The sequence below is a fragment of the Acomys russatus genome, chromosome 2 (genome assembly GCF_903995435.1).
Source record: "Acomys russatus chromosome 2, mAcoRus1.1, whole genome shotgun sequence".
NCBI classification, from domain to species: Eukaryota; Metazoa; Chordata; class Mammalia; order Rodentia; family Muridae; genus Acomys; species Acomys russatus.
The window spans coordinates 548403-568927 of NC_067138.1; the positions used below are offsets into that span (position 1 = coordinate 548403).

Sequence of the window (20525 nt, forward strand, 5' to 3'; positions counted from 1 at the left end):
TCAACCCTGCTTTCAGGGGAGAAATGTAAGCATTTATATTTGTAGACACAGAAAGGAACATGGCTGCCAGGGGAGAGGGGTGCTGCCCGGATTATTTTGTAATTGGTATGGAGCATCAGTAGGATAGGCATTGTTGTGGAGGTAGCAGTGAGAGCTACACAGTGTTGAAAATGTGCCAGTACCACTGAGATGTGAGGTGGGGATGTAGCTCAGTGCAGCAGCTGCAAAGACCAGTGTTTGATCCCTGCCACAGGGAGAAGCTGTTAAAATGATTAAGTGCTGTTGCACATGACTTATCACAATTTGTAAACAAACAAACATATGTGGATTAGAGAGATGGCTATGTAGTTAAGAAAATAAAAATAAAATAAAATAAACAAATCTTAGGGGAAAAAGTTTAGAAGGTATTCTGGTTTCTCTAAAGTGCACTGCAATTGTGTAGTTTTCTAAACAGTGCACAATAGTGCCCTCTAGTGGCCACTTGAATGAACTACTGCATCTTAGAAGGCTGATTAAAATATGGCCATGTGTCTTTTATTTTTATTTATTTATTTTTTATTTTTCCCCCCTCCACTGTCAGTGGCTACCAGATTTCCAAATTCCACAGCAAGGATTCATTTTTAATGACAATTTTGTATGGTTTTTCAAAGCTGTAAAGCAACAACAACAACACTGACTACATAACAGAGTAAAGGAAATGCTCTTTGCCTTGTAATATTTAGCGTATCATATATAGGGTGTGAATATTTAGCGTATCATATATAGGGTGTGAGCACCCACACTCGTTCTCACACACACATGCACACTTTGTCCTTACAGTCCTCATTTGGAAAGATAGGCCTGGAACATCTGTAGCCTGATCTGTAGACTGGCCTTTGGGTCTGCTGCTCTGATGAAGGACCCACCCTACACGTGCTTTGTATAGATTCTCCCAGAAGTTCAGAGACACTGTGAAGAAGCAGCTATAATCCCAGCCCTGTTGCATATAAGGCTCTTGTTGGATGTAGGATGACATTGGTAATCTCACCCTTGGGCCCTGGTTTCCCCTGGGACCCTCCATCAGATAACCTAAACTCTCCTTAAAAATTTCATTGCGTGAAGTCACCCATCTCCCCGAACTCCTTCTCGAGGCTGAATCCCGAGCTCCCCCAGCATCCAGTGCCAGGCCCTCGGCTGGCAGAATCAAGTGCCCTGTGTGCCTTCCAGGGGTCTGCCTGTCTTACAGTGAACATTAGAAAGATGTGTCAAAAGACGCTACATTGAGGGCTGGAGCGATGGCTTGGTGGTTAAGAGCCCTTGCGACTCTTCCAGAGGACCCAGGTTCAATCCCCAGCACCTACATGACATATCACAACAGTGTATAACTCTAGTTCCAGGAGATCTCATGGCCTCCTCTAACCTCTGAGGACATCAGGAACATACACATGGTACACAGACACACAGGCTTGAAAAATACCCATGCACATAAATAAAAAAATAATTAAAAATAAACTAATTGTTAAAAAGGATTCTTGTCTGCCGACACAGTCCTCCTATGCACACCCCAGCCCCTCCCACATTCCTGCACCCAGATCTTGTTGGTCACACATCCTCACTCAGCTCAAATACACCCTGACAGCCTACTTGTGGCCATTTTTAAAGCAGGAGCTAGCAAAAGACAGTGCTACAACAGGCTTTGTATAGATATAGCTGAAACTGAAACTGGGACCTTCACACAGCAGGAGAGTGCTGTAGGACCAGGCTTCTCACCCCGCCATCTTTTTTTTTTTTTTTTTTTTTTTTAAGGAAAAAAAAAAAACCTTCACGATATCCCTCAAGCTGACTCAAACTCACTCTGTAGCCCAGGCAATCCTCCTGCCTCTGCCTTCTGAGTCGCTTGGATGATAGGCCTGAGTCATAACGGCTAGCTTCTAGTTGACCTTCTCCAGAAATAATTCATTCTGCAGATGAGTCATTCATGGAGTCAGTGTTCCACGGCCGAGCAGAGGCGACTGGCTTTGTAGATGGGGTTAAGGACAGCAGACACAAGAGTGAAAGGCAGCCCTGGGCTTCTAAGCCTGTCCTTGTGGCCTGGTGGCTTTTAACTGTGCTGTTCCTAGAAATTAGTTTAGTAAGTTTATACACAGAAGACACACACAAGTCCTTTGAGGGCTATCAGAAAAATGAAAAAAAAAATTATTGGAAGCAATAATAGCCCTTAAATCGGCAAAGTTGGCAAGTGGCTCTGTTAGGCTTGTTGGTGAATCTGAAAGTTAGCGCCACCGTGTGGGAACTCCAGTGACGACCTCCGGTTTCCCCAGAAGTCTCACAGTCACCGCAGGCTGCTGCCAACTTTGTAAGGTGACGGTGAAGCCCACGGAGAGGCTGTGGCTGGTTGTAGAACTCTCCACCAAGAGTGAGAAACTGCTATGAAGCTTGAATGAGTAAGTGTAACACTGATTTCAGAAGCAAAAGCTGATCGAGGGTAAAGTGAACAAAAGCATTTCGGTCGTTTAAGAAGAAAGCAAGGGCCAGTGAGAAGAGCTGGCATTCACAGCATTGGCTGTATATCCCGGCAGCCTGTATTTGGAGCCAGGAGTCCGCAGTGGAAAGGGGAGGACCGACTCCTGTGTGTTGCTCTCTGACCTCCACTTGCATTCTGTGGCACACATGCACACAGTCCCCAAACACACATGCACACATACAAGCTTTTGTACACACAAAAACACACCTACACACACACACACTAAAATTTTAAAGGAAACAAAAGCCAAGGCATGCTGGTGTGGGCGACAAATAATCTTAGCCATCAAGACAGGTGACTAAGGAGGGACATGAATGCCAGGCCAGCCTCGGCTACACAGTGAATCCCAGGTCAGCACCAGCTTCAGGGTGAGCCCCTGTATCAAAAACAAACAAAACAAACCAACAGCAGGAAATAAGCTTCCGTGACGCCCCAATATGATACTTAGTGTGATGTTCCAGGCAAACTCTTAATAATGTGCTCAACTGCAGAGAAAGCTGATGCTCCTGCCTCGGTGATATCTGTCACAATGCACAGGCCAACACCACCGGACCGAGGAACTGAAGTGCTGTAGGCTTTTGTTTGTTTGTTTGGTTGGTTGGTTTTGGTTTTTTTGAGACAGGGTTTCTCTGTGTAGCCCTGGCTGTCCTAGACTCACTTGTAGCTTTGTAGATTAGGCCAACCCCAAACTCACAGCGATCCACATGCCTCTGCCTCCCAGAGTGCTGGGATTAAAGGCATGTGCCACCACACCAGGCTGAAATGCTGTGTTTTGAGGTTTCCTTTTATTTTTAAAATGTTTTCTTTTAAATATCAAATGTTTGTGAGCTCCTTGTCCATTTTTAAGTAAGCTTAAACTCCTTCCCCTGTTTTTGAGATAGTCTCCTGTACCCCAGGGTCTCCTCTAACTTGCTAGTCTTGGACTTTTTCTTTTTCTTTTTCCTTTCTTTTCTTTTCTTTTTTTTTTTTTTTTCCTTTGTTGGTATTGTTTTGTTTTTGAGACTATCCCACTATGTAGCCATGGCTGTCCTGGAACTCACAGAGATCCTCCTGCCTCTGCCTTTGGCGTACACACACTTGGCCTGTTGTGGTTTTGAGACTGGTCTCACTAAACTCAGGCTGATCTTGAATTTCTGCCTGCCTCCCAGGCTTGGTATTGCTGCTCAGCCCAGAATCTGGAAAATTCTTCTGAGCCACAGGGTTTCAAACTGTTTTAAAAGCAACAGATCCTTTTCCAAAACAGAAAACAGCCGCCTCAGAAATACTGTAGAGAGGAGGGAAGCTGGAATTTTGCTTTTCTTTGGTTCTGTTGTGCCTCAAGACCTGTATTTTGGTTTTTTTCTGGTTTTGTTTTTGTTTTGAGGACCTTCCTTAAGAAGAAAGAGTGACAGAAATGAGTCTCCATCCGAAAGAGATAGAAAACAAGGAGACATAATTCTGGCCTCAACTTTGTGGCAATTTGCCGCGTATCTTGGGTGGGGTGGGGCGGCTTCGGAGTCTCTGGGGCAGTTTCCTCCTCTGTAAACTGCTGTTAATAGGAATGCTGGATCTGGGCTTGTGGAGGGAGCTGAGAGAAAGGCAGGAGGGCTGCGAACAAGTGGAAGCCCTGGAAAGCTGTCTCATACAAGACGCCAATGCCTCTATCCCGCCGCTCCTCACAGACCTCTGTAGGTACATTCATCTTTCCTCAGATGCTTTGCAGCCCTGCCTGGGAAGAGGCCAGCCACACACCAGAAGCAACCTTTGCACTGTAGCCTGCATCTAACATGCACTCCAAAGGCCCTCGGTGTCACAGGAAGGCAATGGGCCCCCTGGGACGTGGGGCTATGCAGAAGGAGATTAAGTGATTGGGAGCGATGTCTTTTAAGGGTCTATCAGGATGTTAGCCCCTGGCACGGTCTCCTGCTGTGACACACTATGCCATTATAGGACCAAAGAATCAGGGTCATGTGGCCACAGTCTGAGATAAAACACTTCCTACTTTAAGTCACTGGTCTTGTGGGGTTTGCCCCAGCTGAGGGAAGCCGACTAAAGCACCTTGTAAGCATATCCAGATGGACAAAGCTGAGACTGGAGCTTGGACTCCAGCAGCCCATCTTGGCTGCTGCCCTGGGACCAGCCCTCTGCTAGTGTCCATCTCTCTAAAGTACAGAGGCTTTGAGATGCAGATGTGTCTGTCTCATCCTCCTGTTTATGATGCAGCTATTCTGCAAAGAACCAGCTGGAAATAGAAGACTATCCCTCATTGTGAGGGTTATGAATGTCAGAAGGGGACTAGGAAGTATGAGAAAGGTCAAAGCTCGTGGAAATAGGACCCAGAAAGTCAATGCCTATTTCCCTCTCTGAACTTGAACACTCGCTCAAAATGCCGGGAGGCTGTGGGTGGCTCCATTTTCCTCCTGGGAAGATCCACCTCAACTCGTGTCCTAGATGAGTGTGTACAGAAAAGGACTTTGATTGTCCATCTGTGTCCTGAGTATCCTTGCAGAGTACAGCTCTGAGTGTCCCTAGACCAGGAGGCCTTTTGTGACAACAGCAATGCTTATCTGAAATGATAATAGTCAGGCTTGCTTTTCATAACCTTGGTACCACATTTGGAAAAACAAAAAAAGAGGCACAGCCAGGCATAGGGACATGTACCTTTTATCCCAGCACTTGGGAGGCAAATCCTGGAGACTTTTGTGATTTCAAAACCAGCCTGGCCTACATAGTGAGTTCCAGGACAGACAAAAATATATTGAGAGACACCTCCACCTCAAAATTAAATAAATAAATGGATAGACAGATTAAAAAATAGTTACTATGGATGATGAAAAGCCACATAATGTCAGACATCCAGAAGCTACCAAAGTAAAAGTCAGTCCCCTCCACCCAAACCTGTCCCCCTGAGTCTGTCATGGCCTTCCAGGCTTTTATTCTATAGTCACACAAACACATACATAATATGTACATTAGGAAGTTTTAGAAAATATTCATTTTGTGTGTAAGTGTGCATTCCTGAGTGACTGTGTGTGTGTGCGTGCGTGTGTACATGTTTAGGAGCTGGAGGAGGCCAGAAGAAAGCATGGCTGCCTTGGAACTGGGGTCGCAGCCATGTGGGTGCTCGGATCCACACTAATGTCCTCTGCAAGAGGTTAAGAGCCATAAGCACTCTTAACCGCTGAGCCATCACTCCAGCCCCTGAATTCAGAGTTTTGGGTTTTTTAAATTTTGTACAGAGTTGCTGTTGTTGTTTAATCTCTTTTGTTGCTGGGTTTGTTTGTTTGTTTGTTTGCTTCTTGAGTTGTTTTTGAGACTGGCCTCTGATTCACTGGTGCAGTTGAGTGAGCTTGAATTCCTACTCTTTCTGCCTCAAGAGCTGGGACGGCAGGCATGTGCTCCCACATCTGGCGGGTGCACTTCTTCTGGAACTTTCTGTATCTCCCCCCTCCCCATTTATTGTGACCCATGGCCAAGCCAACACATGTTCTCACCATTCCGCTTTGTGGAGGCAACATAATTTGCTCACACATTTTCCTACTGGTGGACACTTGGATCGTTACAATACTTCGCAATTAAAATAATACTCCAAGAACACCTTGTCTTTATATACATGTACTCATGTGCCCTGTCTTCATAGGGTAAGATTGGGGTGTCAGATAGCCAGGTCCTGACTGCCCTGGGAGTTCTTATTTCTCTTTCTATTTATTAAGCACGTCCTTTAAGGTATGATTAGCTCTTTCTATAAATGCTTAACCTGTTGGGTTGTATAGTATACCTGTAATGTGCTTTATGATATAATATGCAAAGAAATGTGCTTTAATGGAAACATATACAGGGGTATTATCGGTCTTAATTTGTAAGGGTAACCCCATGGTGGCCACCACCTCTGGCAAATGTGCAGTTACATAACCGGTCTTTTCAGAACTCAAAGCAGAACCCATTGAAATCCTGAATATGTATCAATGGTATGATATGCAATTTAAGTTTTCCTTTTCAAATTCTGCAAATCAAAATGCACACATCTGCCAATTTTTATTTGTTTGTTTGTTTTTTCGAGACAGGGTTTCTCTGTGTAGCCCTGGCTGCCCTGGACTCACATTGTAGACCAGACTGGCCTTGAACACACAGAGATCTGCCTGCCTCTGCCTCCCAAGTGCTGGGATTACAGGTGTGCACCACTGCACTCTGCTGCCAAATTTCATTTTATTTTATTTATTAGGGTATCCTTAAGGTTACCCATAAGTTAATGGAAACTTGATTATACAAAGAACAAGTAGAACATATTTTTTTAATAATTTATTTGCCTTATTGCTAATTAATGGGAAAATTCAAACATTTGCTATTAACATGATTTTTGTTTTGTTTTAATGAAATTCTGAGGCTTCTAGCATATTTCCTATTTATTGGTCAATCTCTTCATTTCCTGTGCCAATGGAACAGACAATCCCATGTGAGATCAAATACGGATGATATATAATGGATATTTTCTGTTTCTGTTTCTAATTGTCTATTCCAGTTGTATGAATAATGATGTTAATTCTGAATTATCAGCAATTAGTTGTGTTTGTTTGTTTTGTTTTTGAGACAGGGTTTCTCTCTGTAGCCTTGGCTGCCCTGGACTTGCTTTGTAGACCAGGCTGGCCCCTATATGTAACACAAACCCCTCTGGATACTGTGAGTAAGAAATTATATTAATAGGTTCAGAAAACAATCTAATAAAACCATAAAGAATTGCATATAGCTCTAATTTTGAAAGCAAAACATATGGGCTTTTAATTATTTTACTTATAGTTCCTGACATATAACCTACCACTCTATTTATTTGCATTGATATAAATTGGTGCCCCATTTACTATATGGGGGAGAATCCAATTAGTTCTTTTTATGAAGTGGGGTCACTTGCTTTGGAAATATTTGTCATTAATTTTCCCCCCAAATAACTGCTACAAGCTCTTTGCCAATCTTCACTAACTAACCGTAATAAGATAACGTCAGCACGAGTACAAGGTACTATGATTTCTTCTGATTCTGTTCCTGATAATTGAAAAAGTCTGATTCATCCTTTTACAATTAGATCAGAAGCCTTTGCAACATAAATTTTTTTATTCTGTTTTTGTGCTAAAAAGATCCATTCTAATATATTGTCTCCTCTCTGCATAACGAGTCCAGAGGTAAGATAACTAGAATACAGTAAAGGTTGGGATCTAGGTGGTCCACGTGTGCATCCTGCATTTTTTACTCTACCTGAGTCAGCTCTTTCACTGCTTCAGATGTTAATTGTCTAGGACATTTTTAAGTTTGAATCACCTTGTAAGGTTTAAAACAAATTACTCAACTCTTGAATACTTAATCCAATAGTAGGCCGTTACCAGCTAATATCTCCCAATAGTTTTTGAAAATCATAAAGTGTTGGTAACTGGTCTCCGCTGATCTATACCTTTTGTGGTTGAATCTTTTGTTGACATAATTTGAATCCTAGAGAGTTAATAGAAGTGTCTCTCTGTATTTTTTTTAAGAGTGATCTGTAAACTCCAACCAGGGAATTTTTTTTTCATTAAACATTCTCCCTAATTTACTTGCCTCAGAATCGGCCAACAAGATATCATGCATATAATGGTAAACTACAGATTGATAAAATTGTTTACAAATTATTTCTAGTATCTGTTGTACAAAATATCGACAAAGAGTTGGACTGTTTAACATTCCGTGAGAAAAGACTTTCCATGGTATCTTTTCACAGGTAAAACAATGAAGATTTTGATGTCTAGGAATATTGACTACTGCTTGTCCAATTGCATAGTCAGTAGGATCAATATCAGCAGTAGTTCTAATCCATTCAATCATGGGTGCTGATCAATATTTTAAAGGTCTAAGAACATTTTTTGAGGTAATATAAACTGGTAACAATTCTACTTTCTTTCTTTTTTTTTTTTTTCCCCCTTCTTCTTCCAATTTTCTTTTTTTTTTATTTAATTAATTTATTCAGATTACATCTCAATTATTATCCCATCCCTTGTATCCTCCCATTCCTCCGTCCCTCCCTCAGTCCCTCCTGATTTCACCCTATTCCCCTCCCCTATGTCTGTGACTGAGCGGGACATCCTTCCCCACTATATGGTCACAGCCTATCAAGTCTCATCTTTGTAGCCTGCTTATCCTTTCTCTGAGTGCCACCAGGCCTCCCCACGAAGGGGAAGTTTTACACTAAGCATTAGCATTTTTGAAAGCTAAAGTTTCACTTAATATCCATCTTGGATCTGGATCTAATATTGCTCTCTTTACAGTGGGTGTTAATCTATGAAAGAAATCAGTACAAGTCTTTCTGGGGCATAATCTTTGTGAAGGACATAAACCTTTTTCCTTGTTCCTTCACCTTATCCCAGGCTCTTAAAGCTACTAAAGCACATTGTATAATAATAGAGTGTTGGTATGTTTTTTATCTATTTTATTGGGTTCTTATACCTCTATCTCTCTTCCAACCCTATTCCATCTTAATCCGTTCCAACCCCCCAATACTAGGGAGGAAAGAAAGAAGGTTAGAGGGGAAAGGGGGGTTAGAACCTCTATAGACTACTTCCTGCTGATTTGGGAGTTCCCTGAGGCAAATCCATTCTTCATCATCAGAATTTCCAGCAGTTCAGCAATCCAGCAATAGCAAACATAACAGCAAACACAGCAGCAAGGCATATTATAGATAGCTGTTGTGGACAATCTGAATGAGCTACATATTCCACACCTAAAAGTAAAACAAAAACATAATCACATAACATAACTAGGGTTTCTTAAGAAACCAAAATTCTCACTACATTTCCCCCTTCTAGTCCAAAAACTGGCTTTGTGACTAACATAAATAAGCTATATTCAATAAAAACAATTATGTGAACAATCAGGTAAGACAATCCATTTGTATTTGGCAACCATGGAGAAAGCATTCCACTTTTTTTTGCCTATCTTAGTCCAAGTTTTTGTACCTAAATCACTTTCTTATCAAAACTTGCATTTATCAACCTAAACACATATTTTTTTTTTACCCTAAAACATTTACTCATATCCTAAGCATATCCAGTGGTCACAGTTGCAGTACGTATTGGGATGGATTTTTCAAGTAATATTTCTATCCTCTCAAGTCCTACCCTTGCTCTTAAGGGATCTGAAGTGGAGTTTCCCAATTTTTTTTTAATGCAGGAAAGTTCTGTCTATATAATTAAAATCATCTCTCAGGTGGCTTACTGTGATTCACTATCTCAGGGGCTCTTGTGGCTCTGGAGTCTCCCAAGTCTCTCTGGGCTTCTAGCTGAACTCAAAGAAGAACTAGCACTTCCTCTGGAGACAACCCTAGACAATTTTCTCCTCTGCAGCTTTCTGTCAGATGTCCTCTGCTTTCTGCAACATTGTGAGCTTTCTCCTACAATCAATCACATTGGATGCCAGATGTAAGTCTTGTTTTTATTTCCTCAGATGAGAGGATGAGATGAGAGCCATTCCCAGGCCTTTCTTGCTCTTCCTGGACTCTTTATGGCTGGTTCAACTCAGCTGTTCTGGCCCAAACTCCTCTCCAAGTTGACTGATTCAAATTGGCTTCTCTGGGCTTCTGACTGAATTGCTCTTCCTGGCCTTAAACTAATTCTGGCAATGTTTTAATCGTCTGTCCTCATCTATTTCTAGCTTGTTCTCTCTGCAATCTCTCTCTGTAAAACTGTCCCTGTAAAAAGATCTCAGTAAAACATTCCCTCTCTCTTCCGGTGCAGCTCTTAAGTAGCCTTTTTCCTGTCCTGTTCTCATGAGAGCTGGGTATATCCTATGTCTGACTCATTCTGTCAAATTTTTCTCTGATTTGCCATTTGTCTATCCCTCAATAAGACATCACTTTCTTTTTGGTTGTTGTTGTTTTGGTGTTTTGTTTTGTTGTCTTGTTTTGTTGAGACATGGTTTTTCTCTGTGTAACAGCCCTGGCTGTCCTAGACTTACTTTGTAGACCAGGCTGGCCTTGAACTCATACAGATCTACTTTCTTCTCATTCCCAAGTGCTGGCATTAAAGGCATGTGCCACCACACCCAGCTATCACTTTCAAACACTGCTGCTTCGTTTTATAAACTAATCTTGCCTTCATTGTTTAGGATTTGTATTCCAACCAGATCATATAGTAATCCAGAGTGTGTCTGCATTCCTGCCAGAACACACAGACCTATAAGGTTTTTGGATGTAATCCCTTGCCAAAACAGCCATGTTTCTGGGTTAAAATTCTTCTACATACAGGTTTGGAGATTCCAGTCCTCTGAGAGCTGTTGACACTATTGTTGTTAGGCCTGTGATGTCTTGAGAACTCACACCATGGTGGAACAAAACTACTCACCTTACTGTCAGGAGGCAAAAGAAGAGGATGAAGAAAAACTCAGGTTCCATTATGCCCTTCAAAAACAGCTACCTAAGACCTCTTAAAGGTTCCACCATCTGCCAATAGTGCCACCCCGAGGAGCAAATTTTTCCCACCTGGGCCCCTGGGGGCTGTTTAAGATGAAGCACACAGTCTCACTCACCCAGACATTAGTTCACCAGAGTTCTTTACATGTTCTATGCAGAGAAGGGCAGTCCATAAAAAGCCAAGTTACCACACAGCTGTATGGTCTTCTGAATCACTCGACTTCTTGCCCGATAATATGTGATAAATGATTTTTATTTTTATATATTTTTGGTACAGAGTTTAAATTTACCTCATTGCTTGAAGCCTGCCTAATGTGGATCATTGTGGTCAAGCTGAATGTGCCAGTCAGCCATCATTTGTTGCCATTTGAGGCACTTCTAAGTGCAGATATGCTGACCAGGGGCGTCTGGGTAGGAGTGTGGAGAGACTTGTAGGCCTCCGTGCCTCCAACTGTGCCTGCCTTTTCAAGTGTCAGAACCTCAGGAATGGGGACCTGGCGAGACACAATGACCCTTTTCTACTCCTTGGAACAAGTGGTTTCCTCTAAGGAAGGTACTTTTCCGGAAAACATGTTATTTCAAAGCCTCTTGATCCCAGAATGCAGCGAGTCCCACAGAGACAGCCCTGCCAGGTTTCAGAGCCAGAGATTGTGGAAAGAGGGCACAGTGAGGGTGCCCTTCCCCCTAACTCCTACAGACAAGAAAGATGGGTTCTGTTGGCTCTGTTTCTTTATAATAAAACTTTATTATACAACCCAACTAGCTTACACAAGAAGGAAAAAAGGGTTAAAGGGACAAAAGAGTGAACCTTCCGGTATCTGTTCCACGGGACAGGTCCTTAGGTGTCTCTCTGGCCCGCGTGCTGGTCCAGCCCGTCTGCTGCTCCCCAAGCTCTCTCTGACGTTGCTGTTCTCTCCTCCCCAACTGCCTCAGTCACGTGGGAGGGTCCCAGTGAGGGTCAATTAGAAAGACAATAGTCCAGGTGGGGTTCCCAGGTCTGCTTCCTGAATTCCAGACCCAGGATGGCTCCACTCAGTCTGTCACAAGGTATTCATGAGGTGCCCCAAGGGTAAAGCCCGCCAAGACTGCTCCCACCTGTGACAAGGCTTATTCTTTCCCACAGGGTTCTCATCACTGCACCCCAGCATGTGTGGTAGAAGTCCAGCCAGGACTGGTACCAACCAGCAAGAATGCCCAGGATTACAGCTCATTTGTCTTGCCCCTTGTTCAGGGTTAGAGTGAAGAAAGAAGTCCCGAGACAGGAGGGAAAGTCAGACTGCAGAAGCAAGATGCAGCTAAGCTACTGTCCAGGTGCTTAAACACCCTAGCGAAGTGAAGTCTGTTCTCCTAGGGTCCCAGGCCTCAGCAGGGGGCCGCCTCCCCAAAGGATGCTCAGCTGAGGAATTGCCAAAAAGAGATAGCCGGTGGCAAAGACCCCATCTTTGGAATCAGATGTGCGGCAAGTGTCAATAGTTTTGCTTAGCTAAATCTGAGGAGCCAGATCTCCCAGCTGGATCCTGCTAAGGTGACAGAGACACTATAGGCAGCCCAACCTTGCTCCTGCAGAGTTGCTATTGTCCCAAAGCACCTGCAAAATGGAAACTTGGCACCCCAGTCTGTGCGATGGGGTTTGTGAGGCTGCTGCGGGCACTGACCAGATGATACGTGGTGAAAGCGTAGAGCCTGCTGCCTTGTAAGAATCCATGGAAACTGGCAGTAGCTATGAAGCAAGTGGAAAAAGCACTAGATTTGGAACTGGGAGGGCTGGGTGCCAGAGTAGCTCTGCCCCAGATTCCCAGGCTGGCCTGGAGCAGCTCACAGCCACCAGCTAAACACTCCCCATTTTGCTGGTATTTTTGGTGACATTCTGTCTTGTGCTTGTACTGCACCTTCCTCTCTTGGGGACAGAGGGCAGAGAACTGCCTTTAGTAGTCAGGAGGATCCCTGCTGGATGTTGCTGGGCCCCTCCCTCTTCTTACACAACAGGCTACACCAGAGAGAATGGCACACCACATCCCCTCATACCCACACAAACACAACGCATACCACACACACACAACACAGCACACAAACACAACACAACACACCACCCACAGTCGAACCACACACACACACACACACACACACACACACACACACACACCAAACAGAGCAGAGGCACACAATATATCACAAACATACTCACACAACACATACGCCCATACCACATATGCAAAATGTACTCCACAGAGCTGGCCGTGGTGGCCCACACCTTTAATCCCAGCACTCAGGAGGCAGAGGCAGGTAGACCTCTGTGAGTTCAAGGGCAGCCTGGTCTATAAGGCAAGTCCAGGATAGCCAAGGCTACACAGAGAAACCCTGTCTCAGAAAAACCTAAAAACAAACAAAATGTACTACACACACACACACACCACCACCACCACCACCATCATCATCATCATTATTATTATTCCACCCCTCAATACATACATATGTACACGTGTATATACACAAACCATGCACACATAGCCTGCCAAGTGACGGTCTACCCTACCTACCAATGCCATTGTCAACCCTTATGTTGCAAATTTGGGGACCTCTGCTCTACACTCTCTTCTGACATACCCCCTGCTGTCTTTAACCAGTTACCCAGCCTCTCAGACTTACCCTGTCCCATAGCCTGCTGGGCCTTGCCTGGTGCTGGGATCAGATCTGATAGACTCGCACCTTCTCTGAGCAGGACCTGATACACAGCAGCGCTCTGTTCACGCACACTGAGTGGGTGGCAGGGGGATGAGCAATGGATAGAATGCATGGGTAAACAGGATTTGGTGATCACATGATCAGGTGAGTGGATGGATGGATGGATGGATGGATGGATGGATGGATGGATGGATAGGTCATGTTATACTTAGGGTGTCTATTGCTGTGATAAAATGCCTTGACCAAAAGCAACTTGGGAAGGGCTCTGCCCTACACACACAGGCTCCTGTGCTCATTTGCTACCTCGTATCTGTGGACTCACCCACTTCCACGGAGTCCGGGTGTCCCCAGCAAGAGGGCCATGCTGAGTTCCTGTGGAGATAGGCTGCCAAGATTCCTTTCAGGGAAGGTCTTCAGAACAGGCTTTGGGGCCGAACTCTGTCTGGGGTGAAGGCAAACCCCTAGTGAGACAGCACTGAGAGGGAGCTAAGGTGAGGGTTGAGGGCTCTGCCTCCGTGTGACTTCTTCCTCTATGTAGTCCTGCCTTGGCCTTTCCCCTCACAGGAGTTCATCCCTAACAGACGCCTTAATATCCACACTGACTCTTTAGTCTCCAGAACTCCCTTCCCTCCTTTCTAGCACAGCTATGAAAGCCCTAGTCAGCGACTCGGTACCCAGAGTGACACGTCTCCAGTATCTTCTATCCTCCGGTTGAGCCCTGATGCCCCCAGATTCACCCCACCCCATCTAGCAGCCCGACTTCCTTCCTGTGCTTCTCCCCTGACACCCCCATGTCCACATCTCTCCAGACCCAAGCCTGCTCTCTGGATCTTTTCTATGGCAGCCACATGTCTGGACACCCTTACACCCCAGAGCACCCTTGTTCAGTCTTGTCCCCCTCGACAGGCAGGCCCTGAGAGAGTCACTCTCTCAGGGTTAGATGCGCAGACTCATCATTTTCCACTCTTTGGATCATAGTCTTTAAATACGAGAGGTCATTTATTCCGTGAACACGAAGGGAGCAGATTTTTTTCTATTAATAAAAACAAATGTCCCTTTATTTGTGGGGAAAAAAAACAGCAGCTTCCTCACATGCAGTGAAATGTAAAAACATTTTAACATTTTTGGAATTATCTTTCAGTTCACGGTTCCCCTATCATTCCTAAGTGACGCAAACTGCTCACACGTGCTAAGAATAGACCCTGTCTGTCGGACTACAGCAACACAGCAAGTCTTGGTTAAGTCTTCTTGGTGGCCTTGCTACTAATGAAACACCTTGTGCCTTCTGTGGCTCTTTTTTTCTATTCTGCTTCCTTCTGTGGTTTTCCAAAGCAAATTTGGAAAGACCCATAAAAGGATATACGTTCTCAATTATAAAATAAGTCACTCGTTCCCAGAACTCAGCTCTTTTGTTTTCAGAATTTCAGGCAACAGGAGCAAGCCTGGGGCTGAGCACTGTGCAGTGCCCCAAAATACTAACAAAACAGTAGTGCCTCAAAATGTCCACTTGAGAGCTCTGGTTCCTTGGGTAGCAAAAGGACTTTGTCACAGCACCCTGCTGACAGGCTGATAACTTCTGGTGAGGTTCCATAGCTGGCTGGAACAACCACACCTTAGAATGCTACACAGTGTCTGTCCACACCTCCATAGGCTCCTCAGTGCCAATGTGCCTAGGGCTCAGCTGATTTCCCCCACTTAGAGGTAACTCACACCTGGTCTGAGCACCTCAAGCTCCCCCAGGATAGAGGGCAGAAGAGGCCAGAACGGGAGAAGGCACAATGTTTGTGGAACACAGGACAAGAACGGAGGCCCGGGAGGATTGAGACACCAGACAATGCTTATCGGAGGGGTAGATGAGCCTGACCCACTAGCAGAACAAATGCCAAGGGATTTGCCAGCCTCACACAACAGTCCAGAAGTTCTGGGCTGCTGGCAGTGGCCGGGATTGGAGGGCAGGCCCTGTGAAGAGCGACGCCTCCTGGTGGTGAAATGTGGCCACAGTGAAGCTGCGTCCGGGACCCCTCTCTGGATCTTGGGTTTTTGAGTCATAGCTAAAGTAGCAGAGGACGCAGGTGATGGCCACGGTGATGACAAACAGCACTGCCACCACCCCAATCACTGCCGTCTCCATGACTCCTGAACGGTACTTGTCATACAATGCGGGTGGTCTCCAAGCCTTAGGGTCCCATCAGAGGCTGGCTTTGTTGGTGACCAAAGGGTTCTGTGCTGGATGGCTTCTCTCCGTCCGTCTTCTAAGACTCTGGTTTGTGGCCTGGGATTGTGCCACCGTAGGCCACCAAACCCTTCTGAGGGTGATCAGATGATCTTTGGTTTAGTTTTAACCTCGGGTCATACCTCCAAGAGATGTGGTCCACTAGCAACTTCTAGAAAGCACCATCAGGAAAGGTGTAAGCAAATGAGTCCCTGGATGTAGAGGAGACAAGAGAAAGAGCTCAGAAGACACTGTTAAGAAGGAGGCCAGGCCCACTAGGCAGTGTCTCAGGACTTCAAGCGTGACTGCTTTAAAAAAAAAAAGTGACTATACAAAATGCGCACACACACACACACACACACACACACACACATCTTGGTGGGTCCAGTGGCTCCTCCCTAGGAGGGATTCAGGGGCCAACACTTGGCCTCTGTGCTGCCTTCCTAGCCCCTGAGGGGCAGGTGTGGAGAACTGCGCCCTCTGAGTAGAGTGGAGGTGAGGCAAGGCAGTGCACACAGGGGCCTCGAGGAAGGGAGATGGGAATGAGGGTGAGAGCCCTCTGTACTTGGCCTCACTTTTTCGTGCAGGGTTGGGAAGTGTGGTGTAAACAGGGAAGGACCTCCTCCTGCCACCTTAGCGATGCGTCATAGGTCCCTTTGGCTTTTCTAGCCGCCCCATGCGGCCCTCCCCCATTTTGCGGCCACCCCCAGGGCCCAGTGCTCACACTGGGTGCTGTGAAGACTTACCGGGACTTCAGCAGTTCCCGCCCTGACTGCGTCTCCTGCTGTGGGCTCCTTGTCTGGTGACCACCCCAGGTGGCCATGACTGTCTTCCCCGAGGCCTGCAGTGTTTTTGTCAGTGCTGCCTGGAACTTGGCTCGAGACGCCTGAGCAGCTGTGAGTACTTCCTGAATCCTTTCCTCCAATTGTGGTTGAAGGCCCATGACCCACAGCCACCACCTACCCAGCTACAGCACTTAGCCCGCCCCCACATACTTACAAAATCATTAGCTGGCCCTTGAGAGTATCAGGGGAGGGATCCTGGCCCAAACCTACTCATGCTGGGCACCTTCGGAGATTATATCCCAAACAGAAAGAAGTCTGTACTATCAGCGTGCCCTTTACCCGTATTATGGAAACTAGACTCCTAAGAAATAGTATTCCTGGGTACCGAACATAGCCAGGCACTGTCTCACAAATACTTGTCTCACAAACACTAGTCCCACAGCCCTGTGCAGTGGACACTGCCTCCATTTTACAGGTGCAGGTACAGCGGAGATGGTCTCAGACCATCTATGCCTGGGCAGGAGATAGCCGCAAATGGCAAAGTCCCTTCCTCTGCTCCAACTGGCTCTTTGCAGGAACCATACAGTCAGAGTGATCATCCGATTCTGCCGTGTCCCCGAGAAGAGAGAGAGGGAGGGAGAGCTGTGACCAAGGTCACGCAGCCAGGAACTGTTCTAGTTTCTCCAAGGACCAAGAGAACATCAGTAGCAGTACGGGCAAACAGCCCACTCAGGGAGGCAGGAGGACCAACAATACAATGCCCTGTTCCAGCATGGCCGGACTCTTTTCAAAGATGCTCTGACGATCTGGGCTCATCCTCCGCATGGCACAGGGAACCAAACACTCGGCAGGATTCATCTTAACTGGGGCAACCAGCAGTACAGAGCTGTAAACAGGAAATACCAGCGAAGCGTATGACTGACTCTCCACGCTGCCTGCTGGGGGTAGGAGATGAGCCCTAGAAACTGTTGCAAATTGTTTCTCCTTTGCTTTTTCCTTGAGTGTGTGAAGGGAGAATGGCCGGCATTGGCATTTTTAACAGGAATGCAGAGCTTTTGCCCTGTCTGTCCTGTTACCTCCCGCCTTGTATAGGTTTGCTTTCCTGCCTAAACTTTGCCCTCTTTCCTATCTTTGACGTATCTGTAAAATTCTCGTGATGCTAAAAGTGGACAGATCTACAGCGGGCAGAGTGCAGGAAGCTGTGGCTATAAAAGAGGGTCCAGGACTGAGGGCTGGGCTGGACTAAGCGTGCCACTGTAAATCTGCACTCCCTTCCTCACCGGTCACCCCTCCCCTCTCCTTGTCCACTGGGAAAGGGAAGGAAAGAGCACATTCTACTCCAGTGAGTCACCCTCCCTGATGGAGCCTTGTCCTGCTTATCCCCTGTTCCCAGGCTCAGACAAGATCTTTTTCCCATTCATGGACCCAACCATTTCTTAGGTCTGTCTGTCTGTCTTTCTTTCTTTCTTTCTTTCTTTCTTTCTTTCTTTCTTTCTTTCTTTCTTTCAAGACAGGGTTTCTCTGTGTGGCCTTGGTTGTCCTGGACTAGCTTTGTAGACCAGGCTGGCCTTGAACTCACAGCCCTGCCTCTGCCTCTCAAGGGCTGGGGTTAAAGACGTGAGGCACTACCACCTGGCTATCCATTCCATTTTAAGGAAGAAGAAGCTGAGCCCAGACCAGGCAAGCACTCTCTCAAGGCCACCCTGTGCTGCAAGCAGTGAACTAACTGTTCCGGCCCTCTAGATTTATCAGCCACTGTTGTGCATCTGTGAAAAGACTGGAGACCCAAGGTTAGACAAGGACCCCTGCCTGATCCCCAAGGAAACACTGAACCCAGTGCAGCCCAAGGGTGGTGCCTGCCCTGTGCCGGGCTAGGAGGAACACTACAGGCTGAGTACTCAGGAACCCAGTCTGGGTGGTCTCAACTGTCCTGTCTCCAAAGCCCTGGGGCTGTCCACGCTGAATTCTTCCTCAGAGCTCAGGCAGGAATCACCCTCTTTCTCCCCGTTCCACAGCCAGACCCCAGGACAGTTCCCAGGGCTCTGTGACACAGCCCTAGCGGCTCCTCCTTCCCACAGTGACATAGTCAAGAACCATTTCCACAAAAATAAAAACCTTCCTGGTGGTTTTATTTCTTACAGACGAGCAGCAATGAATGGAACCAGGCTTCCCCATTCAGCGTTCTGTGCCTGGAAGAACGTCACAGGGCCTCCCCCATCATATCCACCCGGGCCCTGGTTCTGCCTTGTCACTTCCAGGGTCGCCAGGAATTGCAGTCACAAGGTAGGATGCTCAGCCAGCCCTGCTCCAAGCCCAAGCCCTACGCTGTGTAGAGGGCCACCCAGGTGGAGCTCAGGTCTCTGCTACACATAGGCAGAAGGGCTCATATACCCAGGTCCCAGCACCCCTATTCATCCCAAAGGCCATCCTTTCCTACAGAAACATCAGGGTCCACTCATTCTGGTGTCGGATGGAGGGCAGGGCCAGGTGGATGCTCTCCGTTGGCCTCAGCGGCGGGTTCCGTGTGCATGGTGATGGTGGTGGTGGTGGAGCCGGTGAGGAGAATGGCGGGGCTGGCGGTAGGACTGGCGGTGGTGATGAAAGCCCGCACCGGTCACCCCAGACACGTGGCCACGGTGATGGTGATGATGAACAACTCCCAGGAAGCCCAGGCGCCGGCCACGGAAGAATCGAGGCTGCGCTTGCTGGACTCGGTTTCTCTCCACATCATGCTCCTGTGATCTGTGGAAAAGACAGAAGGCCAGCAGCAGCAGCAACATCAGGAAAGCCAGCCCAGTGCCCAGGACCCAGCTCACAAGGGTTGTGTTCTCCAGAAGGCCTAACATCTGGAAGCCAGAGGGTCCCCCCCTCCCTTCACTCGGTGGCTGCTCTCGGCAGCCTCTGCTCAGCCCTCACAGTCCCTGAAGTCAAGGGTGCCCCAGCTCCTCCAGGCTGGAGAGTGGCCAGGGAATGTGGGTGAGGCTTATTTGGACTGGCTTGGGGGGGGGGGAGGCAGGCCACTGGAAGAGTGGGTGGAGATCAGGGAGCTGTGGGACTGGCTTACTTGAAGGGAGGGCCCTGAATTTGGGGATAAGAGGTCAAGATTCTATCTATTCCTGCCTCCTGGGGGCAGTTTTCTCTCCCAGAAACCACTGTACAAGAGATGAAAGGTGTAGGCTTTGGACGCACACAACTCCCTAGCTCTGTGACTGCAGCCTGCAGCCCACACACACCCCCACCCACACCCACCCCACTCCCCACTGAGGGTCAGAGTCCATCCAGTGAGTCAGGCCAAGTTCTCTGAACTCAGTCAGGGATGTCTGGAGCCTGATGAGCCCAGCCGAGAGCCATTCATCATCCGGGAGGCCCTTGCTTCTCCTGCTGGGTCAAGGAAGCCAGAAGGCTGGGTGTCAGCCTTGGGTCAATAGGAAGCCACTTGAGGTCACGCAGGCCAGTCCCTTGGCTCCCAAGTCAACAGTCTCTATGGGTGGCAGTCTCTGCTTGCTCATCCACCCTGCCACAAAATTTGGGTCACTCCTACTTGGTCGCAGACAGTCATCCAAGTGCACACAGTCACCTCCAGTCATCACCACGGAAGAGGCTGGAGCTCATGGTCACCGTTAGCGTCTCTGTTATCTGTAAGCCGGCTAGGCTCTCACGTGCAGTAGGGGCTCCCCCAAACCCAAACTCTGTTCCCAGGATCCTCCAACCTCCTTCCCCTGAGTGCTCAGCCCTAAGCCTCAGGCTGCCTCTCAGCTCTCTTGCTCTGCGGTAGCTTAGTCAAAGGCCTTCCTCCGGCCCACTGTTTCCTCCGTGAAGGTCCCACTGCAGAGGTAACTCCAGGGCCACCTCCCCTGCTCCAATCCCAAGCATGGCTGCTTTCTCTGACATCCTTCGTGAAAACCTCAGCAGCTCAAATGGCTCCTCATCACCTTCGGC

General features: G+C 47.0%; 2 protein-coding genes across 2 annotated transcripts; both read right to left on the minus strand.

The window, feature by feature from the left end:
* Positions 1-15397: 15397 nt before the first annotated feature.
* Positions 15398-15989, minus strand: Spaar (small regulatory polypeptide of amino acid response). Its single transcript, XM_051165596.1, has one exon. The coding sequence runs from the start codon at positions 15718-15720 to the stop codon at positions 15490-15492; it is 231 nt and encodes a 76-aa protein (XP_051021553.1). The 5' UTR covers positions 15721-15989; the 3' UTR covers positions 15398-15489.
* Positions 15990-18707: 2718 nt separating this feature from the next.
* Positions 18708-19790, minus strand: Hrct1 (histidine rich carboxyl terminus 1). Its single transcript, XM_051165608.1, has one exon. The coding sequence runs from the start codon at positions 19430-19432 to the stop codon at positions 19094-19096; it is 339 nt and encodes a 112-aa protein (XP_051021565.1). The 5' UTR covers positions 19433-19790; the 3' UTR covers positions 18708-19093.
* Positions 19791-20525: the final 735 nt, after the last annotated feature.